This window comes from Falco peregrinus, chromosome 2 (genome assembly GCF_023634155.1).
Source record: "Falco peregrinus isolate bFalPer1 chromosome 2, bFalPer1.pri, whole genome shotgun sequence".
Lineage (NCBI taxonomy): Eukaryota > Metazoa > Chordata > Aves > Falconiformes > Falconidae > Falco > Falco peregrinus.
In genome coordinates this window covers 96,960,975-96,974,759 of record NC_073722.1, presented here as the reverse complement: position 1 = coordinate 96,974,759, position 13,785 = coordinate 96,960,975, and the positions used below count along the sequence as shown (strand labels likewise).

At 56.8% G+C, this 13,785-nt stretch overlaps 1 protein-coding gene across 13 annotated transcripts in view; it reads left to right on the top strand.

The window, feature by feature from the left end:
• Positions 1-13,785, top strand: part of NCOR2 (nuclear receptor corepressor 2) — a 253,710-nt gene that overhangs the window by 213,506 nt on the left and 26,419 nt on the right. For all 13 annotated transcript variants that reach the window (XM_055794127.1, XM_055794120.1, XM_055794126.1 and 10 more), the window contains 7 exons: positions 2,989-3,109; positions 3,980-4,217; positions 8,933-9,088; positions 9,629-9,768; positions 9,849-9,954; positions 10,648-10,752; positions 11,668-11,771. In XM_055794127.1, coding sequence (XP_055650102.1) covers positions 2,989-3,109; positions 3,980-4,217; positions 8,933-9,088; positions 9,629-9,768; positions 9,849-9,954; positions 10,648-10,752; positions 11,668-11,771 — 970 coding nt within the window. The remainder of the gene's footprint in view (positions 1-2,988; positions 3,110-3,979; positions 4,218-8,932; positions 9,089-9,628; positions 9,769-9,848; positions 9,955-10,647; positions 10,753-11,667; positions 11,772-13,785) is intronic.

Genomic DNA, 13,785 nt, shown 5'->3' with positions numbered 1-13,785 from the left:
CTTGCTTGTCAAACAGTTACCAGCTTCCAGGAATACGAAACATTAAAGAGGCATCCCACAGCTCCCGGGCCACTCCTCTTCCCCGGTGTGGCGATGCAGCGTGGGTGACAGCAGAGCCTGCCAGCACAGGGAGGCTGCGGCTGATGCCAGTGCTGCCGCTGCCCAGCGCGGGAGCCTCGCGAGCACCCACAGTGCTGGTCCCCAGCCAGCTCCGAGGTCTCAGCGCTGTTGTGCTCAGGCTGGGGACTCTGTGCCTGTCCCCACTGTAATTTTTCTCCTTTGCGTTTCCCACCGGTGGAGGGCTGCTCGCTCGCAGGCGGTTACTGCAGCCCCGCTGCCGCAGCGTGACTCGCGATGAGCAGGACGAGGCTGCTGAGATGCCGCGTGAGCCACCCCGTCACCGCATCACCCGATGCTCGCCCGCCCACCCAGCGCCGGTGGGGCGTGGGTGCTCTTCCCTGCGCTTGTAAAAGCATCAAGCTGTCCATGGCATCTCCCGGAGGGTGGCTAGGGTGTCCCCGTGGTGAGAGGGAAGGGGAGCAGGGTTGGTGTGAGATGTCGGGGCAGCCTTTTTTGGGTCCTTCTGCAGTTCACACCAGCAAAGGCAAGTCCAGGATAAGGAGGCGGCAGCCTTAACTCATCAAAGCTGGAGAAGGCAGCTGATTGTCTGTGGTTCCATGCAGCATGTGCTGCAATAGCACTGCCAGTACTGCGGTTCAGCGGGAGGTCACGCCAGACAGGGATGCACGAGCTGAGGGCTGTGCTTGGGCCAGCGCTGCATTGATGCTGTGGCCCTGGCTTAGGGAAGCCCATTGGGGAAATCTGGTAGCCATCACCTTTTTACAGCCACTGTGTGTGCAAGGAATTGGATTTGACTGGGTCACGTGTCAGTGTGTTGGCTGTCTGGCAGTGAAACTGGTCCCCATCTCAGCAGGTTGGAGGAGTTTGGGAGTTTCAGAGATGCGGTGTCCTGGTCACCCCAGAGCTTTGCACCTGGGAGGGGACATTTCCATACCCCTGAGGCTCAGCCATGTGCGTGCCCACGCCTTCCTGCTCAAACCCTTTTCCCATCCCTCCCAGCACCATCACCCCTGTTTAGGGACTGGTGGTTGGGTTGGGAGGTCCCAGGTTGGCAGCAGGTGGGTACGAGATGCTGAGGGTTGTTCATCCGGTGACTTCCAGAGCAAAGCACCCAACGGATCGCCCTGGGTCCGGCACAAGTTCTGCTGGGAGCGACATAATCAATTACACAATTTGCATATTGATGAATTTAATACTGACTCTAGCTTCCTAAGCATCAGGATCCTGGAGAGCTTTAAGGAAACCTGAGGATCTTAGGTGGGCTTAAAGGGACCATAAGGGTGCTTAAATGCATCTCCATGAGTGCCATGAGTACGCTGGGCAGCTGCTGGGGTGGTTGATCCATGTGTCTGAGCAGACTTTGGGGTGTTGCACCCTTCTGGGAGCGCCGTCCATGTTCCCAGCGGCACAGCTCCACAACACCCACATGGCTCCACGGGCAGACATCGTGATTATTCAGAGAGCAGCTCAGAATAATCCTGCCTGGTCTCCCCTGGGTGCCTAACCAGAGCACCCTGGTCCCGGTCTGGAGGTGGGTCCCTTTCCTCTCAGGTGCTGGGCACTGTGCGGAGCGAGGGCTGGGGCAGTCCCAGCACCAGGATGAGTTTATTCCCCGCACATGGCCCCGCCACACTTGTTTATTCAGCCAAGGGTGAGCATGGAATGACCTTGAAATTTATAGGCTGAAGAGAGCAGTGAAATAACAGCTAAAATAAACAAATCAAGCTGTAAAGCTTGAAAACTATGAACTGGCTTCAGCAAATGGGAGTCAGGAGGGAGAGAAAGCGGAGATGGCCTGGAGAGATGTGGCCCCCGGGGTCTCAGCATGAGCTCAGGCGCTGGACACACCAAGGGTTTGACCCATGGGCTTCACACGCCTCCATCCCCACCCTGTTATGGTGGCACCATGGAGGTGCCCACCTCGCACCATTGGCACAGGGGCTCGATGCGGCGGGCTGAGTGTCTGCCACGCAACTCAAAGAGCCAAGGGGAAGAGTAAGCGGCAAGGGTGCACCAAATCCAGCCTCATCTTTCCAGTGATCGAGTGTCCCAGCCACGTGAACGGGTTGCTGGCCCAGGCTTTAGCACCTTGATAAAAGGCAGTTGTTGAAGGGAAGCATGAGGCTGATCCCCAGCACCGGGCAAGCACCATGTGTGAGCTCTGGAGAGTAGCAGGATGCACAAATTAAGTTGAACTGGTCACCCTGCTCTGTAATTCCCAGCTCCAGGCTCTGGTTTTCCCTTGGGTCTATTCTGGACATCAGCAGATTTGCTAGAAATAGTGTAGGGGATGAGGGAAAGAGGGCTCGAGAGCCTGTTGAGCCAGATGTAGTGGTCTTGTTTGAACTTGGAGCCCCATGGGGGTTGTCTTTGGAAAGCAGGATTTGAATCCCATCCTGCTCTCTGCCTCCCCTTGGCCTTTTCATCCCATGGCAGAGCTGCCCCGGTTGCTGGTTGGGCCCGGGTTGTGTTTGTTCCCCTCTGTGCCTGTCCTTGTAGACCAAAATGACTTGGGGACACGTACAGCCCACCAAGGTCAAAGCCAAGAGACCTCCCCAGTGGCTGTGGGTCCCCCATGCTGTGGGCAGCACTGCAGATCTTCCCGCTGCGCAGCCTCCTGTCGGACGAGCATCCTGATGGTGGATGCCGAGATCTTTGGAGCACTGGTTGCCTTCTGAACTGGTTTGGGGGCAGGGCAGCAGTTTGCAGGGCCAGGAGCCCAAGTGCACAATGTGTTCAAGAGCCCAGATTCCCAGCAGCGAGCAGGGGTCCGGCACGCTCCTCTCTGATGACGGGGATGTCCTCTAGGCTCGGCAGTGTAAAACAGGGATGCAGGGTGAGGGGGAGCGATGGGACGTGGAGCTCGCCCATGGCGGAGCCTGGCTGACGTGCGTGTTTTGCGTCCAGGTTGCTGTCCCCCCGGCCCAGCCTGCTCAACACCACCAGCGACACCAGGCTGAACTCCTCGCCGCAGAAGCCGCTGGACCTGAAGCAGCTGAAGCAGCGCGCTGCTGCCATCCCTCCCATTGTGAGTACCCCAGCAGCAAGGGCCAGGGCCGGGAGCACACCGACATGCGCCTCGCGCGTGCTCTCCCCTCAGGCTGCATCCCCGGCATGGCGTGCGTCGGGCTGCTGAGCGCTGCGCCCGGGGGGTGCGAGCCCCCCAGCAGGCAAGGTGCAGAGCATGGTCCCAGCCGCTGCAGCAGCTCTGCCAGCAGCGTTTGGATGTCCCTTGAGCTCTTTTATCAGAAAGTTGTGGGAGGTCTGGACAGAAAAAGCTTCTTGCTGCCACATGACTGCTGCCTCCCATTGCTTTAAAAAGCAAGCGTGCACTTTCCCATCCCTGCACTTCTCTCCATCTCGTGCGCTTGAGGGTTACCACCTAAGAAGGATTTATGCTTTTTCTCACCCACAAGCTCTGCTTGGTCCCCCTTTTTGGCTACCCAGTAGCTGTGTACTGAAAGAATGTGTTCTCTGAGGCTGGTGGCTCCTGGGCAGTAGCGCAGGGGAGGCAGGGGGGACATCCCTGCATTCAGGTTTCGAGTGCTCAGGGAGGACCCGTTCCCGATGCTTTTCCAGTTTCCCACGTTACAGCTCAAGATGTGGCTGCTGTAATGTAACTTCTGGCAAAAGCTACAAGCACTTAACTATAGATTAGAGGTTTTTAAACAAGGGAGGTCTGAGGCTCTCCTATAGCATCACCAGCACGGAGCTGAGACTCTTTGTTGTGGGCTTTTTCACTCTCCTGTGGCTGGTGAGCTTTGGAGCCCTGTTTGGGCTGATAAGACTCGTGGTAATAGCGTGGGGCAGGTGCTTCTTGTAACACCTTGAGGTCTCCAGGACTGTTATGGATATCAACAGCATGTGACCAGCATCCCCAATTCTTCTCCCTATGCAGATTTCCGAAGGTTTCTCGGAGGGGATACTGCAGAGTGGAAGCGTGAAGCCTCAGGTGCCTCCCCACGCCTTGGCCCTCTACCAGCAGCAGATCACAAAAGCCCATGAGTCTGCCCGCGAGGACGTGCCCCCGAGCAAGCTGTCGCAGTCCCAGCAGCAGCAGGCTGAGAAGGAGCAGCAGCAGCCAAGCAGCAGCCCCAGGGGAAAGAGCAGGAGCCCCGCTGTTGGTGACAAGGAAGGTAGGGGCTGTGCGCGTGTCGGTGGGTCCCCATCCCCACAGGAGTGCCCGTGTGTGCCGCTGTGTGCAGCCAGCAGCTTTCCTCCTCTGAGGTGAAAGCTCGCTTCGACCCTTGAAAGCTCTTTAATAGCATCTTGAAGCGGGACGAGAGAGGCATGGCTAATTTCCCATGTTCGTTAGACAGTACATCATGTCTCATTGAGCCTACAGCAAACACCAGGCCACTGCCGAGCGCCGAGGAGGTGAAGATTGCCTTTATTAGCGTCTCTGCCATTCACTTGAGAGCAAAGGGGCCTGGAGGCATGCCAGGGCTCTGGGTACAATGGCTCTTTTCTACCTTGCTGGCTTTCTATAAAGAATGCTTTTAATGCTCAGCAGGGACCATTATTTCATTTAAAATCAATGCTAATACTGTGACTCGGAGTCCAAAGGTTCCTGTAAAGATTCCCAGTGCTTTCTCCTCGGAATAGCTCTGATGTGGTTTGGCTGCCTAATGAGCAATTCAGAGTTTCCCACCATAGAGCATCTGAAACATTATTAGCTTGAGCACCTGGGGATCAAGGTTAAGGAGAGATGAGAAGTCCTGATGACACCATCATCTAAATGTGTTTTTAATCCGAGCATCGGAGTCTGTTCCAGTTCAGAGTGTTTCCCTGCCCCTCGTAACCAGCCTGCAGTCAGTTGCCTGTGAAGATGAGATGCTGTCACCAGTGGCACCATCAGAGGAGCTGGGTGGGTGGGATGTCCCCCAGTGCTGGATCCTGCACAGGGATGGGTGCAGCTGCAAAAATTACCTGCTTATGCATGGGGGGGGGGGGAGGTGGATAAGACTACATTGACCAGGCAGATCTGCACTGGACCTGGGCTGTGATCTTTGCTGGAAAATCGCTGCGCTAATTCAGCATCTGGCAGCCAGGATCTTAGCAGCCTGCTCTGCAGTGTCCAGGGCCAGGTATTTATTCTTCAAGCTGTCGCGTCCCTCTGGACAGAACGATGTGCTTGCAAGAAGAGTTGGTTGCTGGCACTTGGCCGAAATTTTATTGAACAATAAATAGTGCTGTGAGTGCCTTGCACCTCCAGAATGCTTTGCATGCAAGCAAGGAAGGTGACTGCTCACCTTGAAGGAAAGGGGAGCTCCCCCCCGTGAGTCATGGTGTTGCCACCTGTGGAGTCCCATCTCCAGCTGCTCCCGTCCTCATGTTTGCTGCCCAGCCGGAACAGATCCCCTCCAGCTCTTCCCCCCCAGCAGGCAGGTGGGTGGGATCTCTTGCTGTGCCAGGATCCCTTGCTGTGCTGTCATCCCATGCAGATCTGGTCTTGCGCAGCTCAGCTTGCTGATGAGCTGGGTGGCACAGGCAGCGCTCAGACCGGGAGCTCTGCATCGCCGGTGTCCCGGTGCTGCAGCTCCAGCTTCCTCCTGGCTGCAGGAGGATGAGGAGGTGAGGCAGGTATGTGTGTGTTAGGTACAAGGCGGGCTTTAGGGGTTGGAGATTAACTATGCCGTTCTGCAATGTGTTTGTACCGTTATTAAATGCAGGGTCCCTTACCCAGGTGGGTTTTTTATGGCTTTGTTCTCTGCAAAGCACTGATACGAAGCACTTTATTCTCTCCTCTCACACCTCTGTAGCGCTCTGAATCTTCCAGGTTAATGAAACTAATTACGCCTCCTTGTACCTCTGCAAACATCTCAGCAGGTCTTGGGCTCCAGCTGTGTGGCGGCCAAACCCTGCGTAGCTGTGCATGCGCGCCAGGTACCACGCTGGGTCTGGGTTGCACGTGGACCTTAGGGAATCATAGGCTGCTCTTCTCTGTTCACGATGGGAAGGCATCTCCTATTTGAAAACTAGCAGGTTTGTGATGCGTCACCTTAAGGGGAGAAATCGACTCCCCCAGAGCTGTGATTTCAGTATGGGTACGGACTGATGTAGCGGCTCAGTGCTGTCTCTGCATCTTGGAGCACGTCCCAGCTGTGGGTCAGGGGTTAGTGGGGAGATAGCCAGCTAGTCCTGGCAAACCTGTGTACGTCCCTTCCCTCCCCTGCTCTCCGAGGCATCCCGGTGAAGCAGCAGGCATCCAGGCTGCGGGCATGGTGCTGCCACACCACCTGTACACAGGCCTGGCGTTAAGTGGGCGACTCCAGCGCAGCCTGCAAAGCCCTCGGGAGCGCAGCCCTCTGCACCTCCTAGCAAGGGGCCAGCGCCCCCAGGGCAAGTAGTCCCGCTCCTCCCCTGCTCCGTAAGAGAGCTTGAACTCTTGCAGCTGCTCCAGAGATCCAACGTCCTTCTCACCGCTCTGGATCCACTTCAAAGCCAAGCCTTGCACACATCCTGGCCGAGGCACTGGCTGCCTCGCAGCCGCTGGCTGGGGCCGTATCGGCTTGGAGGGCGGCCAGCCGAGCGGAGCCGGAGCCGTACCTTCCTGAGCGCTGCCCTCCCTTCCAAGAGGAGCTGCTAATCGCGGGGCTGGGCAGAGGCAGGCAGCCCTGCCTGCATCTCACTGACAGGCAGACGGAACCCTTTTCCCATTGCCGAGTCGCCATCGGGCATATCTTCGGTTATCGCTCGGCAGTTTGAAAGCCAGCGGTATGTTTTGTGTTGATTTAGTTGTGTTTCATTTGGCCTTTGTAGGCGATGGGGAGCCAAGAGCATTAATTTGGATGACGGATCATATAAACTCTGACTCCTTCACTCCCATTCGAGGGGCTTGATAAACGGTAATAGGAACTCTCTCTTCCCCACGTAAGTGCTATTTTATCAAAAGCTGGCTGAGTTATAGCCACCCTCTAATGTGGGGGCAATTAGGAACTGGCTGCGTTTCACCAGCTGGGAGAGGCACACGGGGGAGGGGACGGCTCCCGCGGGCAGGGGAGGGGGATGGGGCTCCCCAAGAGCCATCCAGGGTGCACGTAGCCTTGACTGTCAGTGCCTTGGCGCTGGAGAGCATCTTCAGCCAGGACATCCCAGTGCCATTTGTCCCAGCGTGAGCAGAGCTGAGTGGGGCTGAGCTGAAGAGCAGAAAACCAGGGAGTGTGGACGTGCCAAGGACTCTCTGTCACTCTGGAGGATGTGCCTGGATTCCCCCGTACTGGCAGGACAAAGAGATCCTCTCTGGGATCCAGCGTGGGAAGAGAAGAGGCTGCAGCCGAGGTCTGGCCCCAGCAGGCTGCAGAGGTGTGAGTGCCTGGACACCTCCATGCGCCAGTAATGGATTTCTTCTCTCACTGAAGGGGACAAGAATAATCTCCCAGCTTCTGAGCACACTGAGCATTAATAATGATAATGCAGTAAAGCCTCATTAAATTGGGCCTCTGATAATCTGCTTGCCCTATTATTAGGCTTAGCGGGATTCAGGCATCTATTTTTACCAAAAATTGATGGTTAAAGGCTGGGTTCCTTTGTGATTGCTATTGTTTACTGCCCAGTTTCTAATTTCTGGTCAGTGTGGACGTTACGCAGGTGGGTCTGGGGAAGAAGGGCAGTACAAAATTAAGTGTTTATCGATTACAAGCAAATCCTACCAATCCTGCCTCTAATCCATCCAGAAAAGGCTGTCTCATCTGTCTGCTCAGCAAAGCCTGAGGATGCACTTGGGCTGGAGCTGGTGCAGATGAAGCCTTTCTTTTCCCTGGCACCCTGCAGAGCGTGGCAGGGCTCAGGCATCCCCAGCACGGCTCCTCCATAATTAAGTACTTCTTGGCCTCCCGTCAACCTTTTTATAGCCAGGGTGAACCCAGCCTGGCATCCAGTGTACCCCAAGCCAGATAATTTTGGGAAGCTCTCCTGCCCCCAGCCCTGGTGCCTTGCAGAGGAGCAGCAAGCTGCCCCGCTCCCCGCAGAGGCATCTGGCTGTCCTGCAGAGCTTATCTTGATCTTCATTTGCCTTTGACAGTCTCATACAGCATGGGTGTTCCAGGTGTTCGGAGAACGTCGGCACATTATTCCCTTGCTGTCCAAGAAGCTGATGCTGTCATTTCTGGCTGCTTCCCGCAGCCTACAAATGGTGTATAGCCAGCAGCTGTCCTTTGAGAGTGGCGGAGATTTCGCATCACGATGTGATGTGGGGATGAGCGCGTTCCCGATGTGCTGCTGTGTGGTGGTCCCTCCCCAGGCACCCCGTGCCCAGCTACACAGCACAGACCATGTTGTCACCAGCAAGCTGGTGCCTGCTGGATGTCCCCCACACACCAGAGGGATGCCAGCGTTGGTGCCTCTTGTCTTTAACCTCAGTGAAGGGTCAGGCAGGATCATCATTAATCCCCCCAGCCCTGCCGTGGTGGCTGGTGCGGAGCTGTGGGCACAGGCGGGAGGCGTCCAGGAGCAGTTTGCACGTAGCCAAGCCCTGATGAGGAGCTGGACCCTGCACTTGTCCCAGTGACCATCTGCACACCGAGCGCCGTCTCTCTGAGTGGGGTGGGATGTCCGTGGGGGTCCCGACTGGCAGTGAGCACCAGCAGAGTCCCCAGCCCAGACATCCGTCTTCCCTGCTGTGCTTTAAGCATCCGAGTGAAATAAATGCTGTCAAATCCAGGCAGTGACACTGAGGCTCATTCTTTTTAGTTTGGCTGGAGAATTCAGCCCTCATCTCGTGGCCAGGTTGGACCCAACTGAAGCCACTTGCCATGCGGGGAGCTGGCTCGGGCATCCCTGCCCGTGCCCGCCAGGGTCGCTGGTGGGGGGCGGGCACTGAACGAGCTCGTCGCTTTCTGTTCCCCTGCAGAAAAGTCCGTGCATTTCTCGTCCATCGCAGAGGCTCAGAAGCTGAGTGCTGAGCCGACGGCCACCTCGTGCTGGCCCCCCGTCCTGTCCTACTCCCGGGATGTGATAAAAACCTCTCCCCAGGCGGAGCCCCACTTGTTCCAGTATAACCCACCAGGCAAGTAAAAGCCACCAGCTGCATGGCATGTGCCCCCTGTCCTGAGCTGGGGCTGAGTGTCACATGTCATGCTCTTAAGTCAGTGCAGCTTTTTGGGGGGTAAGAGAAGAGGATTCAGCAGAAACCTGCTAACACCGTGCTTTGGCCTGGCATGGAGCGGTCCGAGAGGGGCCAGGCTGGTCTGCCAGCTCTGGCCAGGGCAGCTGTAGGGATGTGGTTTGTCGCAGAACAGTGTGGGCACTCCCTGCACCGCTGTCGTGCAAAGGCAGGCAGGGTTTGTCCCCCGCTGCGCTGTCCCGCTCCGGCTGGAGGGCAGACAAGTCTGGCACAGCACGTCCTCTGGCTGCAGAGGGGACCAGGCAGTGATTTAAACTGTTCCAGTCCTTTCCAAAACAGTCGTGTGTCTTGGGTCCTGGTACAGGCTGACAGCCAGTCAGTTCACCACATCCAGCTCCTGCTCCCTCCCTTGCCCCTTTTCTTTCTGATGGCTGCAGCCACTGCTCTCCCTCCGTCTTGATAACACTTACGTTTTCTGCACAGGACACCCCATCCCGCTAAACCTGCATGAGAGCTCTCGCTCGGGGCTGCAGAGACTAGCGAGCATCTCCAACCCTCCTCCCCTCATCTCCTCCACCAAGCACCCCTCCGTGCTGGAGAGACCCGTCGGCTCCATTTCCCAGGTAGGGTGCTGGGTGTGAGCCGTGGAGATGCCACGCGAGGCACTGACGGCCACTCCTGACGGCTCCTCTTTGCTCTGCAGGGAATGCCCATACAGCTCCACACGCCCTACAGCTCCGAGCATGCCAAGGTCCCCGTCGGCTCCATCACTATGGGCCTGCCACTGACCATGGATCCCAAGAAACTGGGTAAGGAATTGGGAGGCAAGTGATTTCTCACGTGCTCTAAGAGCAGGGGGGAGTGAGCTTGCAGGTGGCGTAGGGGAAAGGAGGAGCACAGGACATGGCAAGGGAGTGCAGAGAGACCTGCTAAGAGGATGAAAGGATTAGCCTTGTCAGGAGGGCAGAGACACAGGGAGCTAAATTTGTGCAGGATAGGGAAGCAGCAACTCGGTCAGGGACACATCCCAGCCTATAAATACCCTCCGGCTAATACTGCGATTGAAGGAAGGAAATATATTGCCGCTCCCCGGGCCGGTAGGATAAAGAGTAAATGGCCTGAAGTGAACAAAGAAAGTGTTTAGTCTGCAGATTGGGAAGCATTTCTTAATAGCAGGAGGGAATGGGTGAGGGACCAGGTCTGAGGGGGGAGGGATACGGGCACTATTTCCCACCGCGTGTGGGTGCTGGTACAAACCAGCACTGGCGTTTTCAACACTAGCTCCGGTGCTGGCATGGGCAGCACCCAGCAGTGCCAGGGCAAAGGATCTTTGTGTGTCCAGCTGCCGGCCACGTCCCCGGTGAAGCCCGTCCCGCAGCGGTGGGGACAGCAAAGGCGCCGGGGCAGTGCCACAGGGGCTGGCAGAGATGGGAGCCTCGAGCGGCCGAGGCCTGCGGCCCCCTGCCCTGCACCTGCGCTGATAGGTGGTTAATGTTTTCCAGTGCCTTTTCCTGGAGTAAAGCAGGAACAACTTTCTCCTAGAAGCCAGGCCAGCCAGCCAGAAAGTCTGGTTCTGCAGCCATCCCAGGAGGGCTCCATCCTGCGGGGTGAGGCGCTGGGGGCTGCGGGAGGGGAGGGGTGCTGGCACTGCCCAGCCTGGCCGACGCCGTGCCGCCTGCAGCTGCCTGGTGACTGCAGGTTTGCTTGCTGGGGTTGTGCCCAGCCAGAGGGGGCTCCTCACCCGTTTTCTCCAGCATTGCCAGCAGGGTGGCAGATGGGTCTGTACAGTGTCTGAACGTTTCTAGCCAACTCCCCAAATCTGGCCCTTGGGCGTTGACTCTTGTGGAGATACGCGTTCAAGCGGCACCCAAAAATCTGTTGCTTAAGACAAAGCAAGACCTGTTTAAATACCATTAATATTTTTTTTCAGACTCTTCACTATTGCTGCTGCATCTGGGCAGGGACCACATTTCATTTATATATAGCCCTCCCGTGTTTCTTTCCGTATTAGCTAGGCAGGAAAAAACCAAATTCAAGGCTATTGCTTTTAGGTGCAAATTCTGGTTTGTGAAACCCCCCAAGTAAGGCAGTCAGGAGCCCGATGCGGTGGGCCTGCTCCCACCCAGGGCAGATACAAGCAAATGAACTCAGACCACCTCGAGCTGTATCTCGCCGGAGGTCTGCTCTGAGCACATCAGGAGAGGCTGAGACAAGCTGGGCTTTCTCCCTGGCCTCTAAATCTGCCTGGCCCCTCCACGAAGGCAGCAGGGAGCTGAAAGCATCAAAATACCCGTTTTTTTCCGTCCCAGCCCCATGCACATGGTGCTGGGTCCCTTGGGGGACAAGGTGGGAAGGGATGCGCAAGGCACAGTGTTTGATGCTGATGTCTCTTGGTGGGCTTCCCCTCCCGTACCTCAGCTTGCTAGAGATCGGTCGAATCCTGCACTTAGTCTCAGCCCCACAGGAGGTTTTGTGCTGAAGAGCAAATCCAGCCCCCAACTCACTGCCTTTGTGTCCGACAGGTACTTCCCTCAGCTCTGCCTCAGGAGGGAGCATCACCAAGGGAACACCCACATCCAGACCCCCTCCGGAGTCGCCCATCACCTACCGAGGGTCCATCACACATGTAGGTCCCACGTCTCCAGTGGGTTTTGCTTCCTGGGTGCTGGCAGCTGCAGCTTGCGGTGGTGGATGTGGGGACCGGGGGATTGCGGGGTGCGCAGCACGGGGCTGAGCAGTGCGGGGCTGTGATGCTCCCATCCCGTGAAGCCCCTCAGGGAGGTGCGCAGCCAGAGCTTTGCAACCAGCCTCCCCTCGGGATGGCATGAGCCCTGTCCCGTGAGCTGAGCCTGCAGAAGAGCAGAGCTTGACAAGCAGCGATACAAAGCCTTACAGCGTATCTAAACCCTGCTTTGCTTTTCGTAGCTGTCAGGAACAGAGGTGAAAGCAGCTTTAAATGGCTCTGGGAAAATAACCTTGCCAGTGCAAGAAAGTGGAGCAGAGAGGAGGAGATGGGCAGAGGGCCCCTGGCAGGCAGAGGAAAGGAGAAGGCTGTGAGGTGCATGTAAGATAGCGAGGGGTGCTGCCAGGCTGAGCATGCTGTGCTGGGGGTCCTGCCCAAAGGCTCTCCTGAGCAGGAAGATACTTTGGCCTTAATCTCCACCATCCATCTTCGGAAGAGCAGCTGGCAAGCGGGCGATAGCTTTTTGCAGTGTGAGTTATTGCTCATCTGGTAACAGAGCAGGGAGCATTAAAAAAAAAAATAATATCTGTTTCCTGTGGGGATTTTATCTGGCCATCATTCAGATATTTAAAGCTACTCATGCCCAGATTTTTGCCTGCCTCCTTCAAGGGGGACAGCCGTGTTCCTTTTGGCCCTGGTGACCTAAACCTGAATCCTGGCCCAGAGCAAAGGCTTAATTTGCCTGGTGCCCCGCATCCAACAGCTGCCGGGAGCAGATGCTCGGGGACTGTAAAAAACCCATCAAAGCAAACACGTGCTGCACCCTCTCAGATGCCCTGCAGCAGCTGTGGCCAGCAGCGGTGGGCAAGAAGGCTCTTGAGCACCACGTGCCAGAATTCGGGAGGTGGGCAGAGTTTGTTGAGACACTGTTTTGCATCCAGCTAATAAATCCATCTAGATTCCTTTCTTTGGCTTGGGATGAAGGTACCAAGCCCAGACACAAGGTGTTACCTGCCGCTCCTGCTGGCCTAGCAGCCTACATCCCTCTGCTCCCATCGGGGGGAAGGAACCCCCAGTTCCAGCAGCAGCTCCTGGTACCGGAGCTGATACTTGATCTTGGATTAGTCATCCAGTTCACAGAAGGCAGATCTTGAATATATGTTCTCTGCTCTGAAGCCATCTGTCATCACATGCTTTCAAATCCCCACTGAGCACGTCCGCGGAAGGAAGATGACTTACCTGGGGCTGGGAGAGCTGTTGCTGGGTGTACTGCGAGGGCAAGAGATCAGAGCGCTCAACCTGCACGCTGGCATGTCCCGGCAGCTGTGGTGGGGTTTTGGGGACCGCTGGTGCTCAGAGGGCTTGGTACAGAGCAGGGGCATCTCCAGGCTGGCGGGGGGAAACAGCCTGCCCTGGCACAACCTGGAAGTGCCAGCAAAGCTGGCTGGGGTGTCACTTCCCCAAGGCTTCTCGCAAGCATCCATCCTGGGGGCTAGTGGGGTTACGTGAGCAGGGTAGGCAGGTGTCAAATCAAGAGCTTCGCTCTGAATAGCACCGATGGGATGGGGGACCATCACCCCACAGTGGCTGTTCCCAGTTGGCACCGACAGGTTGTGATGGCAGAGGTCACCAGCAACCTCCTCCAGGACATCCAGCTCGGTGTTTGGAGGGGGGATTCAGAGAGGGGCAGGTGGCTGTGAGCTCTGTCCATGTGTGCCTCCAGGGAGAGCGAGGTTTGAGTTCACACCGTTTGTGTCAGGAGCCTGCTGCTATTCCTGTTGGAGGGCGAACCAGCAGGTTTTGCTCCCTGACCTGCCCCAGGACCAGTCTCCTGTGCCACCGGCCACCGTGCACAGGCAGCTCTCCGAAGGTCCCGCTCACTGCCAGCAGATGTGCCCTGGGCGCGCAGGACATCTCCGTGGCTCCTGTACCCGGCTGGGGAAACAGGCTGCAGGCA